The 14175-nt window shown below is 49.5% G+C and overlaps 1 protein-coding gene across 1 annotated transcript in view; it reads right to left on the bottom strand.

Moving 5' to 3' along the window:
* VWF (von Willebrand factor) overlaps positions 1–14175 on the bottom strand; it is a 135935-nt gene that overhangs the window by 6827 nt on the left and 114933 nt on the right. Inside the window, exons 42-47 of the mRNA XM_046011417.1 lie at positions 13663–13868; positions 11260–11409; positions 6458–6568; positions 5337–5517; positions 4590–4630; positions 3958–4074 (exon numbers count right to left, since the gene is read on the bottom strand). Of these exons, the coding sequence (XP_045867373.1) occupies positions 3958–4074; positions 4590–4630; positions 5337–5517; positions 6458–6568; positions 11260–11409; positions 13663–13868 (806 nt within the window). The remainder of the gene's footprint in view (positions 1–3957; positions 4075–4589; positions 4631–5336; positions 5518–6457; positions 6569–11259; positions 11410–13662; positions 13869–14175) is intronic.

Genomic DNA, 14175 nt, shown 5'->3' with positions numbered 1-14175 from the left:
CCAGGGATGCCTGGGTGGTTCAGTTGGTTAAGCATCTGCCTTCAGCTCAGGTCATGATCCCAGGGTCCTGGGATCAAGTCCTGCATGGGCTCCTTGCTCAACAGGAAGTCTGCCTCTCCCTCTGCCCATCACTCCCCCTGCTTGTGCTCTCTCTCTGACTAATAAATAAATAAAATCTTAAAAAAAAAAAACCAACACTTAACACAATCTGAAATTTTCATTTGTTCTCCCTGAGAGGCATGTAAATTCCAAACTAAGTCTATGCTGTTGTCGTATGCAGCACTTGGCTCTAAGTAGGCTTCCTACAATCACTAGTATCAGCGGAGCTGGGAACTCCATGACAGTGTCTTTAAGTGACAATCCTTCATTTACATCTGAGCTGGAAAAAGCAGGAGCTTCCAGCTTCCCTAAAATAGGACCTCACTGTCTTGCAAAAATGCCCCCAAATTTGGGAGACAATACAGGGCAACCAACTTTTTATCTTGCAAAGTAAGTGTATTTTCAACAATGTTAACAAAATAAAAACCAAAAGCTACCATCAACTGCTTCATCACTGCATCAAGCTCTTTTAAGCTCTTTTAATGCTACCCACCACTCCAAAATAAAAGGGGACGGGGGACGTCATCTCACAACATTTTTAAAGAATAAATTGAATTATATGAGAAGCCAGCTACAGCGTCACTCTTTTTCTCATTTTGCCACATTTAGGAATCACCACTTGGAGATTCAGTCATTCAGGTCCTGAGGTTTTCCGAACATGAAGCGCTAGCCAGTCCGTTTGGAGCCCTCGGACAGAAAATGTGGGCCTTTCTGTATTGCTCCCTTGTTCATTGCACATGGGCTGAATGCTTCTAATCAGCAGGCAAGGTTAGGAGTCCATAAGCTTGTGCAGAACAAATGTAAACACTTTGCTACTCATAAACCAAGCTTCTGAACACAACGTGTTGTCAGGGAGTAGGCTGTGCAGAAAGCCAGTGAGTGTGGAGTCAGCACAGAATCGGGGCTCCTGGGTCCAGGCCATACTCTCCATGCTGGGAAGGACACCGCTGGAGTTTGAGGCATCCGGTCGTCTTTCACTGGTGAGTTTTAACTGTGTTTTCAAAAAAACGTACAATTCCTGGAAGGTGTACGATGGAGGTAAAGGCGACAGGAAGAAAGGGAGGGAATAAACAGTATAAGTGAGTGTGGGTGGTTACAGTCCGAAGGAGGAGATTAAACAGGGATTAAATTGGGCAGGATTTTGTGGGAGCATGGATTTGGGTGCTTTTCTTTTCAGTAAGTGTTAGAAGAAGAGACCAGGAAACAGGTTCTGCTCAGCAGGCCGAAGGAGAGGAAAATGGAAAAATCTTTACAGGAGAAGTGAGTGGGCAGGGGACAAAGGAAGGAGGGGACCATTAAGTAAAGGGACAGGGTGATGGGGATAAAACCCACACTCCAGAAAAGCAGAGGGCACAATGAAGCCAAAAATAGGGAAAGGCAGAGGGTGTTATGATAGGAAAAAACAGCAGGAAGTAAAGGAACACAGGGTAGAAGGTAATAGGAGAGGGGCAATGATTCTGGAGTTGGGAACCAGGGAGGAAGGAAGAGGGGGAGGAGGGGCACATGGCAGGACCCACTTACAGGAGTAAACAAAGAAAGCATGCCCTGTGCAGGTCCCCTGCCGTAGAAGGCCAGAATGCAGCTGCACCAGGTAACAGGGCTTGTCTAGCCCTGTGAGGCTTCCCAGCCACTCCTGGCACCATGATGTGCTCCAGCTGCAGACATACGCATGCGCACACGCACTCATACCCAGCGTAACGCACCGCTGAATGGGCTTTCCCCCAAACATCCAATCAGGAGCAGCCACTTCCTCTGCCTGCCAGCCAAGTTCCTAGCAGCCTGAGCTCACTTCTGTAGGTCTGAGCAGCCAGTCCGTCCTGCCCCCGACCAGTCATTCCCTGAACACTGCCCTGCCTGTATCTCATGGCACTTTCTGGAAATTGCATTGGCTGCTCAAAGCCTGCCAGTCTTGCTTCCCTCTGCTGTCGTCTTCTCTTACTTCCGGCTGCCAGTCCAGCCCCCATTCCCCTTCCTGGAAGGTCCTCTATATTCAACTCTCTACTCAAGGTCAGCTCGTGGTCGGGTCCCTCCAGGTGCCTTCTCGGCGTTCCATGTCAGGGGACCTCTCTTCCTCATGCCTTCCTTGAGAGTTCACTGGTCAGGCTTCCCGTCTACTACCCACCAGCACAAACCACCTTCTACAGACTCCTTTTAGGTATAAGCACAGTCTCCACTGGGAGGAAATGAAGGACTCACATGGTGATGACAACACTTCAGTCTGGTGTAGGCAGTTCAAGCCGACCTACCTAAACTTAATTCGCCACAGCGCCTCACTTGCAGGAGACCTCTCTGACCTTCACAGAAGAGGACAGTGGCAAGACCAGTTAAGGATGCTAAACTAGGATGCGGACAACTGAGGCAGTTTTCAGCAAAAGTTGAGCAATAACATGGAAGGGAGACGGATCTAGCAGTTCTCAAGAGGGAGGAAGTGAGGACACTGCCATGGGGGAATATCCGAATTTTGGAGGAAAGGAGGAAGAGTAAAAAAAAAAAGCGGGGGGGTGGGGGCATGGATTTAAAACTGCTGAAACCTAGTGCTAGACTGGATTGGTTCTAAAGCTGGGTTTCCGTGGATGCAGAGGAGCGGACTGTGCCAACTTCTGGCCACTAGAGGGCGCTTTTAGAGAGTTAGCCGCTTGCCCTCTTGAACGCTCTCCTTGGAGACCCTTGGTGGGGACTTCTTGCCGCACTGACTGTATTTCAGTGGACATCCAAGGGGTAAGGTCTGTCACAAACTCCACACAGCATTATTTCATTCCCTATTCAAGCTGATATGTATTCTAGGGGAGCTGTTACGTGCGCATACACCACCCAAAATCCTAGAGCAACAACTGGGATTTTTTTTTTTTTTAAAGCATGTGCTTAGTTGGCTTCGTTCTGATTGAGGCAGGAATGTTCTCTTTGAATCATTCTGTCAGAAATAGCTGTGTCTCTTATAGACCCATTCACTCCGCAGATATTTTATTACGCCCCTTCTTGGAGCATGAGTCTGTGCCAGGTGCCATGAAGCACACAGATGTGGAACGCTCCATATAAAGGACCCGCTCAAGTGTTCTTGGTCCCTGTCCTCCTGAAGTCCCCTCCCACTCTGGCTGGCTCCGCTCCTACTCACGTGAAGGACTCCTCCCAGACGCCGCCCCACAGCCTGCCTGCTCCCTGACGAAGCTGAGAGGGAAAGCCCTCCGTTGGCACCGAATGAGAGAGCTATTACTGTATTCGGTGCCTCTGGCTGACAAGAGGCTCATGTGTCCAATTCTGTTTTCCAAAAAAAAAAAAAAAAAGCAGGAGCCCCCAACACAGACGGCACGTGGAGGAGGAATTGTCAGTCCAGCTCTGGAGGTGGGGCTGAGTCATCACTCAAGTGGTGAATGCCGGTTTTTATCTACCCAACTAGAATGATGATTCTACTTCTCAGAATCCACCCTCAGAGTGAACAGAGTCATTGTGACCTGGCAGAAACAGGGTGAAAGGTTTTAAACCACCTCAGTGCCCAGCGATGAAAGTATAGGCTGGGGTACATCCGTTCCAAGGAAGAGTGTGTAGAATTTTACACACAGTGAGTGTCTGATCGATATTCGTTAACTAATTAATTTTTAACGTTTTCAAAGAATGGTAGTGATGCTCCTTAAAATGCTGTGTGAAAAGAAAAAGAACCATAAATATGGTTCCCCAGGACTTGCAAATATTATATTTATTCCTTAAATTTACAAAACAAGATTCTCCATTATAGTTGTGAAATACTGCCCACATTCAGAAAATAGCAAGACCTTTATTTACAGACCCAGTGAGGTCCCAGTGCTTGGGTCCCCCAAGTATCCGGGTCCCCAGGGACTCTCGGTCCCTGACAAACCCTCTTACCGGGGGGCAGGGCTCACAGATGGTCTTCCTGCAGTCCAGCTTGAATCCAGAGATGAACCCCACCTTCACTGTGCAGCGGCAAGTCGTGCACACATCAACCATCAGACTTTTTCCGGGCTGAAACCAGAGGCACCAGCGTCAGACAGCCCAGGCTGACCCCCCAACCCTCCCACTCACCTCAGCCATCTGCCTTAGGAAAGGGGGCCCCATGGCCCACAGCCAAGATGAGTCATCGCCCCGTCACTTCTCCTGTGTCCAGTGGCCTGCTCCCTCCCTGCCCTCCCACCTTAAGGATAGGAATAGTAAGCCAGAGCTTTTATGCCCCGAAAGGGAGGCTGAACAGTGGGAGAGGGGGATAGATTAAAATGTGTGTCATGCCATCAGAGGGCTTCTCTGCACACAGAAGAGCTGCTTGTGAGCCTCAGTGGAGGCTGGAAGGTGAGGCCCTAGAAAGTTAGCAAGATGGGGGGGAGCCTGGGCACCAAGATGCCCCAGAAGCTGGGAGGCAGTGGAAAGTGGAGGATAGGGCTCCCTGCTTCCTTTCATTTCCACTTCAGAATGACTGAGCTGCCTACCCTTCCCACAGTACCCCCGTGCCTCCCCCACAACTCGCCCTGGAGAAGAAGGCTTACCCCAATGATGGTGCCATTGAGCATGCAGGCCTCCAGGGGCTCTGGGAGGAGAGAAAAGTGCAGAACTGATCCCCTCAGGGTCTTCTCCTCTCAGTCTGGGCCCCTCTCCTACATCCGGCAGTCCAGCGCCCCACCCCTGCTCCAGGCGCTGGGGGTCCTAGTGCCAGAGCCACAATGGCCTTGCTCCCCCAGGCCTGCGAAGGAAGGGCAGGCGGCCTGTCCTACCACCCAGCGCACAGTGAGAAGATCCTTTTCTCTTGAGTCCTCAAGGGGACAGCCCTTTTTAAATGGTCCACACTTAAGGAGTGAGTGAGAGGGCACTTTGGCTTCTGAAAGAGGGAAATTCTACTCTGGAAACTTAAAGTCCCAAAGGATTCAGAACAGGTGGTGAAGAGAGTCTTATTTTGTTTGTTTGTTGGCAGGGTTGGGGTGGGAAGTTGGAGCACCTTTCCCAGCAGAGGCGTTACAGTGAATGACTGAGAAGTGTGGAGTGAGCGAGTCCACCCCTCACTAACTCACATGAGCAAACAGAGGTCCCATGGTAGAAAGCCACCACTGAGCACGATGATGACCTTCAGGAAACTGTAATATTTTTCTCCTCTTATTTGCTTTCCCACGAAAGCATTAGGAATGGATAGGAGGACTTTGATCCTCCCCATCGCCCTGAGTTGTTGAAAAGGTAAAGAATTCAGGAGCCCTTAGTGGACAGAGAGGCTTGGAGGTGCGGCCCCTGGACACACGTCTTACCGCAGTGACAGGTGGGACAACACTCTGAGGTCTTACAGCTCAGCTGGAAACCCACGGGGCAGATGGGGACTTCCATCTGGGGGCAGGAGACATTCCTCTGTTGCACAAAGACCTCTTCCTTCACACGGACACACTCATTGATGAGACAGGGGTTGTCAGGAGAGGCCCAGTGAGAGCCAACCTGCAGGAAGAGCCCCGGAGTTGAGCAAGGCTGAGGCCAAGGGTCCTAGAGGGGTGTGCTGTTCTCTCAGGGAGCCGATCTGGGATCTGGGGATGAGCTCCAGCTGAATGTCTAAGTCCCACCCACAGGGTAAGGCCCACAGAGGGAACGAGTGGGGCACATCCCAAGTCCTTCAGTGAGTCTGGGTCAAAGCCTCCCTGACCGAGAGCCTCACTCAGGACCATGCATTCTATGGACAGAGTCTTCACACCTTAGGGAAGCCTGGGGACCCCCCCCCCCCACCGCCCCAGGCATTGGCGGTGAGCTGAGCTCAGAGGCTCTAGGGTACTCTGACTGAGAAGCGGCAGCAAGGACGGACACAGAAGAGATGGGGAAGGAACTCCACGCATTTCCCAGCCGGGTGCTACTTTCCACTTACTCCTACAGGCAAATAGCGAGAGACCAGGGATGTTGGCACCTGGCCCCCACAGCCCAGCAATCTGTGCCCCGGGCTTCCAGGCCTGTAGATGAGTGGCCCGGCCAAGTGCAGAACAGTACTCAGAGCCTGTGGAGCTTTGGGGCGGTGGTGAGCCTACCACAGACACAGGATGGTGAGGGTGTCTCACACCGAGCACTCAGGGGAAGCAGACCTCAGATTCACAGGTAAACAGGAGGACGCAAATCCCCCAGGAGTTTACAGAACTCTTAGGGAAGGAACTGGGCCTCCCCTCACATCAACCAAATGGGAAGTCGGAGGCAATCTCAATTGTTCCTGTAAAGGAACAATGACAGTATAGTCATCCCAAAGAACATCTTGCTAAAACCACAGCCAGATACAACTCTCTGTGGGGAGACCGAAAGGTGGGGGATAAAATCAAAGCCAGCGGTGGACCACAGAGTGGCCAACCAAGCTGGTCAGGTCCCCACCCTCCTTCCTACCCAGCCCGGGCCCCAGACCTACATTCTTCCACTGAGACAGGGAGTCCCCCCGCCGTGAACCAATGACCACCTCACAGGCAGAAGGCAGACACTTTCCACAGCACTCGCCTTCATGGATGACGTAAGTGAAGCCCTGGAAAAACGCAAAGAACAGAGATTAGGACAACCCTAGTTCTCCTCACTGACTAAGGAAAATCAGTCAGATGCCTGGGCTCTACTCTCTGCTCTCACAGGGATAACTGTCTATACAAGATGAACACCTTGACCTCTCACCAACCTACAGAGTTTCCCCTGGTCATTGCTTGATATTATCTAGTGGTTTATGGACACAGTAAGATAAGAGAGTACACAGATTGATCTTTTCCAGAAAGCGTGTTGGGGAGACCACGGTCCTGCAAGTAGGCCCGCCCATCTTGCCTCTTGGAGGTCCTCCATCTGGCCAAAGCTTTAGGGACTTGGACTGAAATCCTCCACAGAAACTCTGAAGCAATATGCAAAGAATGAGCGAAACACTGCTATGTGTGTTTGTCCCAGGAGCCCTGGAAAGAGAACCCAGGACCAAGCTTCATCTTGGAGCTCTGTCCTCGAGAGAGAAGGAATGATTGCAAGCCTGCGCTGCTCCAGAAGCACACTCACGAGCAAGGCCGAGTTGGGAGATGCGCACAACACTGTTGCCTCTCCCTGGGGGAACACAAGCCCTCCAGAGACCCGGCTCAACCTCACACCCTCTGCATGGGACCTACTTACATCCCCACCCGCGTCACGACAGTGCCCACTGAGCTGTCCCCAGTCTTCTATCAGCTGAGAGTCTAGTCATTTATTGTGTATCTATGACGTACTAGGTACTTTGGAGGAGCCAACAAATGAGGATGGTACAATCTAGGCACCCTTCACTACAAGCAGAATCCACAAAGTGCCAGAAAAGAAAGCCTCAGGGGAGCACAGAAGAGAGTCATTAATGCCTTCAGGGATCTAGAGTTACTCTTGTATGCCTCTCTCAGAGTGCTGAGTCACCGGGATTTGCATAATCTTTCTGTTTGCTGCTGCCCCATCCCACTCCCGCCATCATGGGCAAACATGTTGTCCAAATGTTGGCTAACTCCAGACCAGAAGCCTTGTTCTTAAAACCCCACCAACTTCTTGCACTCAGGTACTCCTAGGCATGCTACCAAATTTCTTGGTTGCCATCTTTCTAAGATTCCCTCCAAGCCTCCAACAGTCCCGTCTTCTTGCTGTGTATTCCCAGGGTTTATCCTACATGTCATCTCTCCTTCTTTTCCCATATTTCTCCAAATCCTCTAGCTTACAACTGTTCAAAATCTGTATCTCACACCTCTTTACTCTTCTCCACCCTGTTTTCACTGGTTCCCCAGTTAAGAATGGAACTAAGGGGGCACCTGGGTGGCTCAGTGGGTTAAGCTGCTGCCTTCGGCTCGGGTCATGATCTCAGGGTCCTGGGATCGAGTCCCGCGTCGGGCTTTCTGCTCAGCAGGGAGCCTGCTTCCCCCCCCCCCCTCTGCCTGCCTCTCTGTCTACTTGTGATCTCTCTCTCTGTCAAATAAATAAATAAAAATAAATAAAATCTTAAAAAAAAAGAATGGAACTAAGTAGAGACGCCTGGCTGGCACAGTTGGTTGAGCATCCGACTCTTGGTTTTGGCTCAGGTCCTGATCTTGGGGTGGTGGGCTCGAGTCCCATGTTAGGCTCCAGGCTTCGTACTCAGTAGAGTCTGCTTGGAATTCTCTCTCCTTCTCCCTCTTCCCTCCTGCTCCTGCTCTCTTCCTCTCAAATAAATAAATCTTTACCAAAAAAAAAAAAAAAAAAAAAAAAAAGAGAGAGAGAGAGAAAGAAAGAAAGAAAAAGAAAAGGAAAGACAGAAAGAAAGAAAGGAAGGAAGGAAGGAAAGGAAAAGAAAGGGAAGAATGGAACTAGTGTATCTACGATCCCCCGATCTGAAGACAGATGCCCCTGAGAATAAATCCCTAACGTATTTAGCAGCACAATTGCCATAGCTGACATGGAGGTGGGAGGCATGGAGCTCTGGTCCCTTGTCCTTGTCCCATAGCTGCTTCAGACCGGCCCTTGCAATGCTTGCTGGTGTTGCCTGTATACTCGCCTATCAGAATGGGCCCTGGGCCAGGAGTCAGGACACTCTCATGGCCACTGGCTTCCAGTGAGCTGTAGAACTTATGGGCCCCTTCATGACCTGTGCTAGTCCTCTGCTCCCTATCTGGCCAGTGGGAAGAGCCTTACCTCTTCTTCTTTCTGGAAGAGAATCATGAGGATAAATAAAATACAATGCCTAATATTCAGTTCCTCAGAACCGTTCCTAAGTTTCCATGATTTAGTCTGATTCTGGAGTCTAAGGGTAGGGAATCAGGCAGTCAGAAGCCTTCAAAGAAAGTTCTTCCAAGATATATACAAAGGAGTGGGAATTCCTCTTGCTGTCCACATGGAAGCAAGGTCGTATGCACATAGGTCCCCCCTGCTACAAATTCTATGGGAAGCCTGAAATGTCCCTTGCTAGCTTTACATTTTTCTGACATGAAGAGCTGAGAACTATGGAGGTGGTCAGGGAAAGTCTACTTCTGCAGACCGTGTCTTCAGAAAAGAACAATCAGAGGGTGACGGTAATGGTAGTCTTTGTGGGTAAGGCTGTCCTGTGCTTGCTTGGTGTCACAACCTAGAAAACAAATGAATCCAGGCAAGTGAGCTCAGATGTCTCTACTTGGACCTGAGCTGATGCTACCCTCCTTGCAGAATGAAGTCTGAGGCCCTCTGAGTTCACCGAATGCCCCACCTCAATTCAACACATTGCACGGCCTCCCACATCCCCTTAGCTTGAACTAAACCGTGAGGCTGCCTTCTCCTGGAAGATGTGAGCTTTCAGTCTCTAAGACAGCCATGTCTCTCAGACAATTCCCTTGAGCAATCATACAGTCAAGAGATCTAGACATGGGACCCCCCTCCACCCATTCCCCGACCTCTGCACCCATCTTCTTTGTGAAACTGCCTCCAGCACCACAGCCTTCTGACAGCCAGGCTTATACCACGTGACCTGCACCCTCCCTAACAGCTGACCAGGCCAGAGTGGGGACCGGACAGAGGACCCAATCCATAGACTGAGTTGAGCGCATCGGTTTTCTTCCTGAGAAGTTACTCTGTGGAACACAAAGACTGAATAAGTCAGATTAGACAGGGATGAACCCTGGGTCTGCAAAGCCATGTTGGGTTGAAGCCAGATTCAATAAAGCCACGTGCAAAGGAAATTTACGAGAAAGCAAAACTTCCTCCCAGAGGCAGTCGGCCTGCAGGGAGGAGTTGGAATAGATGGGCAGAGAGAAGCAGAGACAGGGCCTCACGGGACAAATGAAGAGAAATGCTGTATGACCACGGCGCCCACTCATATCTCTTGTCTTTCATTTCTGAAAGCTTCCCTGTATTTTCCATAAATCCCCTTTTCATTTTAGCTAGCTTTAGTGGAGTCTGTTCTTTGCAGTTGAAACTCCCTACTGATAGCAAAATACATTGGGGGCTGGGGTGCCTGGGTGGCTCAGTTGGTTAAGTGTCCGACAGTTGATTTTGGCTCAGGGTCATGATGAAGCCCCGTGTCAGGCTCCGTGCTCAGCATGGAATCAGCCTGAGAGTCTCCCTCTCTCTCTCTCTCTCTCTGACTACCCCTCCCCTGCCTTGCACTTTCTCTCTTGAATAAATAAAATCTTTAAATTATTTATATACATGCACACACTGGGTGCTTGTTTTATAGAAATGACCTCTAAGCAGCACTCTCTTGCTTGATGGCAAGTTATTTCCATCACCTTCCATAGTCTGTGGGAAGGGATGGAGACTGATAGGTTTCCCAAACTCAGTGTCCCCAGTGGACACACCTGGATACCACATCACCCTCTCCCAAGGGCGCCTCACAACTCCATCCCTCCTCAGTACCAGCAAGGCAGGTGGAGAGCAGATGAGCCGAACAGACTCTCCAACTTTGGGATTTGCTCTCAGGCCCTCCCTTCCTCCCTTCCACCATCAAAGCACCCCCTTCCAAGCCAGCATCACTGCTGTTATGAAGACAAGCACAAGATGTATGTCCTTGTCTGTCCCAGCTCCTCCTCTCTCACCATCATCATCTCCTGATAACACTGTCAGAAGAATAATAATAGCACCAGAATTTGACCCACAATTCTTCCAGCACACCATTGCTCCCCTGTTTCTAGGATCTCGTCAGTCTGAAATGAGCAAGAATAGAGTGCCGCAGAGCACACAGCAGCCTTAGGGGGCAGGCCACCGCCAGAAGAATTAAAAACTGAACTGGGGAGCAGGGACCATGTTTCCTGTCCCACAAATTAGAAACGCAGTCTAAAAAAATTACCAATCTGTGTAGACACACTGTAGGACATTGAAACTGGGGGAACTTCCGAAAAATCAGAATGTGTGTCTGTTCTAGGGGCAGGCTGAGGTGCTGTCTGAGGGGAAAGACATGGGGAAAATATCAGGCCCTCCTCTGTAGGCATTAAATCCAATTTCTGCTCAAATGAATTCCACAGCGCTCTCAACTCAAGACCAACAGAGACATGGCCATTAGCCAAGGACGGACTCACAGAAGGACGGACTCACAGAAGGACGGACTCACAGAAGGATGGCATAGCAATCCACTCCTCACGCCTTCTTTCACTCATCCCCAGTCCCAGCCCCCTTCTTCCCCTCACCTCTGACCAGGAACCAGAAGTTACTAAAGCGGATTTCTTGCCCCTTCTTGGGACCCCCCAGCCTCCTGCCCTGACGGCTCCAGGAAGTGCCCAGCTCCTCTGCGCCACTTACCGACCGACAGTTGTCCTCACAGGGCTTCTGGGAGCACTGGGCCACACGCAGGCCCATCACAGAGTCCTCCAAGTCGGTGCAGGTGCACACATCACAGCCCTCCTCCCAGAACTGGCCCACAGGGTAGACGGTACCTCGGTGGACACACACCTGCAGACACAAGGTTGCATGAGCAGACTCATTCTGTCCATTTCAGCAAGAGATCGGGAAGCACCTCCTGTGTGTGGGAAGCTGCTGTAGGTGCTGAGAATACAGCAGTACGTTAAACTGACATGCTCTCCACCCACCCAGAGGGATATTTATGAAGGAGGTTTTGTCCTCTGCCCTTCTCCGCCCACCAGCCCTCAAGAGCCATCGCGGGTATATATGCTAGTGACCGCTAGTGAGTCCATCTTGGACCATGGGCTCAGAAATAACTCACTTGGCTGCCTCAATCCAGTTTCATCACTGCCTTAATTGCATTTAACTCCCTCCCACGTCACACAGAAAACTGTTCCCTAATCCTCACCCACTGAAGTCCTTGGACTTAGCCCCCATCCACACACAGCCCTCTGTCTTATTAGGAGTGGGCTGAAGGTGAGGGGTGGGCTATGAATAGGTGCTCCCTTGATGCCCGCAGATGACAAGGAGCAGGACCAGGAAAGAACCTGGGGCACAGACAATGGAATATGCTTGAGAGACAAGGGATCCCACTTGGAAGGGCTACAGGCTACAGAAGGGATATGGGAAATGAAGTTACAAAGGTTGATTGAGATTAGAATATGTAAAGCCAGGCTGAACATAATACTCAGACTTTATTCTAGAGGAATGAGGCACTGTTTGATTAGGACCCTTAATGACAGTTTTGACATAATCCCAAATCTGCCCTCTGAAGCTATGAACAGGTGGAGACCCTCACTCACACACATCATAGCAGTGCAAGTATTCATAAGTCATTACCCTTTACCGGCTCGGTCTTCCAGCTGCTGCACAATGAAGTTGAATCAGACCCCTGGTTCTTCTATTAAGAACATGCTAGAAAATGTTACCACCCAGAATCTCCCTTCCAGGAGTCTACCTCAAAAAACACATTGCCCCAGAGACAAAATGACAGGTGTCCGAGGCTATCTGTTACAGTGTGATCAATAACTATGCTACTATGACACGGTATGTTTCATGCAACAAAATAGTAAATCAAAAAGGAAGTAAAAGCAAGCCCTAAAAATGGAAAACAAACTGAAATAATTTGATTAACTAGATAACAAAGCAGTGGCAAGATCACACAAGGAAAATCATTATTTCAAATAACTTTAAAAGCCAGGGTTTTGACTATATATCCCTAATGGGTTCTATTCCTAGGCTAAAAAACTGCAAAGAAATCTTCAACCTCTTTCAGTTGTCTAAAATTGTTAGCAATAGTGTTGGCATTCTTATTTCTGAGACTCTTCTAGGCATTCTGTAGTATGAAGCAAATAACTAATGATGTCAATGACGTTACGAAACCAGTTTCTGCAACTTAGAAGAGAAGTGGTATGGGTATAAATCAAAGAAGTTAAGTGAAACCTTAAAACTGGATTTGAATCTGAAATACCACTATGAATGCATGAGTTTTATCCTCTTTAGAAATATATTTCCAAGATCTATTCACCAAAAAGGTCTGGAGCCAATGACCGCCCATAAGCAGCAAGTATCCAGGGAGGGAGAACCATGGCTTCTCCCTGGCATTTGTTCTCGGGATCACTGTCAATAATCCAGCAGCTGCAAGTGTCCCCAGGTCTTCCCGCAGCAGCTCTGGCTCGTGATAGCTCATCTTGGTGCATCTCTCCCCCAAGAGACCGCAACTTGCATTTACTTGCTATACTGTCCCTTGCCTACGATATTCCATTTATAAACAATGATCTTCTATATACTACTAAGATCATAGGTCATCTGCTCTTACATTTCTCCCGTAACACCTAACATAGCACCAGCTCTGCTAGAACATAGTTGTTGCTTAATAAATATTGGATGGATGGATGGACGGACGGACGGACGGGTAGATAGATGGAAGAAAGGATAGGTGGATAGATGGACGGATGCCTGGATAAGTTGATAGCAATTAACAAATGAATAGAGTAAACTATTAACTAATAATTCATGTGATCATATTAGTTCCTTAGCTACCCTACAAAATAAGCTTTGTAATGGTAGGGCCATGTGTTATAGCTTGCTTTAACCTTAGCACCTAGCCATGCTGAGAACATGGTAGGTTCTCTCTAAATACCTCCTGAGATAATTAAATGTCTATTCCAGCTGTGATGGAATGCTGACTGCTCGCCTACCCTTAAAGCACTCGGTTTGGGCAGAAAGGGATGGTTAGGTAGGCAGAGTTAGTGAGGAGCCAATGTTTGGCCATTTTCCCAGCCAGAACGAAGCAGCCCCTACCTTATCAGGGAAGCAGGTGGTCGTGGTGCAGCCACAGTCATTGGTGACGGCCGAGGTCAGGTACCCCAGCGGGCAGCTCACGGTGGAGTTGTCACAGCTGCAGGCGCACTCGTACTCATCACAGCACTGGGTCTTCCGAAGGGTCGGTGTCCGGTGGGGGGGGCAGGAGGGCGGGGACTCCCTTCTGCACTCATCCTTCCTGCAGGCTGAGGGGCAGCACGAGGTAATGTCTCTGTCCTGCCACACTGGGCGGTGCGCTCAGCCAGGGTTCATAAATATTCACCCTGGATATAAGATCCCAGGAAACTCCAAAGCCCAGACTATAAAATCAGAAATGCCCTTGAGCCCAGCTTGGGGGCTGTGGGATTTTCAATCATTACAAAAAGCAGTCTACAGGAAAAATAAGAACATTAATGAAAAGGAGAAATGTGAAGCTAGGAATTCTAATGGAGGAGAAGTGAAGGCTGCTTGGGTCTCTGCTCTATAAAGGAGGGTCCTTCCAGCTATAGAATC

Source organism: Meles meles, chromosome 7 (genome assembly GCF_922984935.1).
Source record: "Meles meles chromosome 7, mMelMel3.1 paternal haplotype, whole genome shotgun sequence".
Classification (NCBI taxonomy): domain Eukaryota; kingdom Metazoa; phylum Chordata; class Mammalia; order Carnivora; family Mustelidae; genus Meles; species Meles meles.
This window is presented reverse-complemented; position numbering and strand designations above follow the sequence as displayed.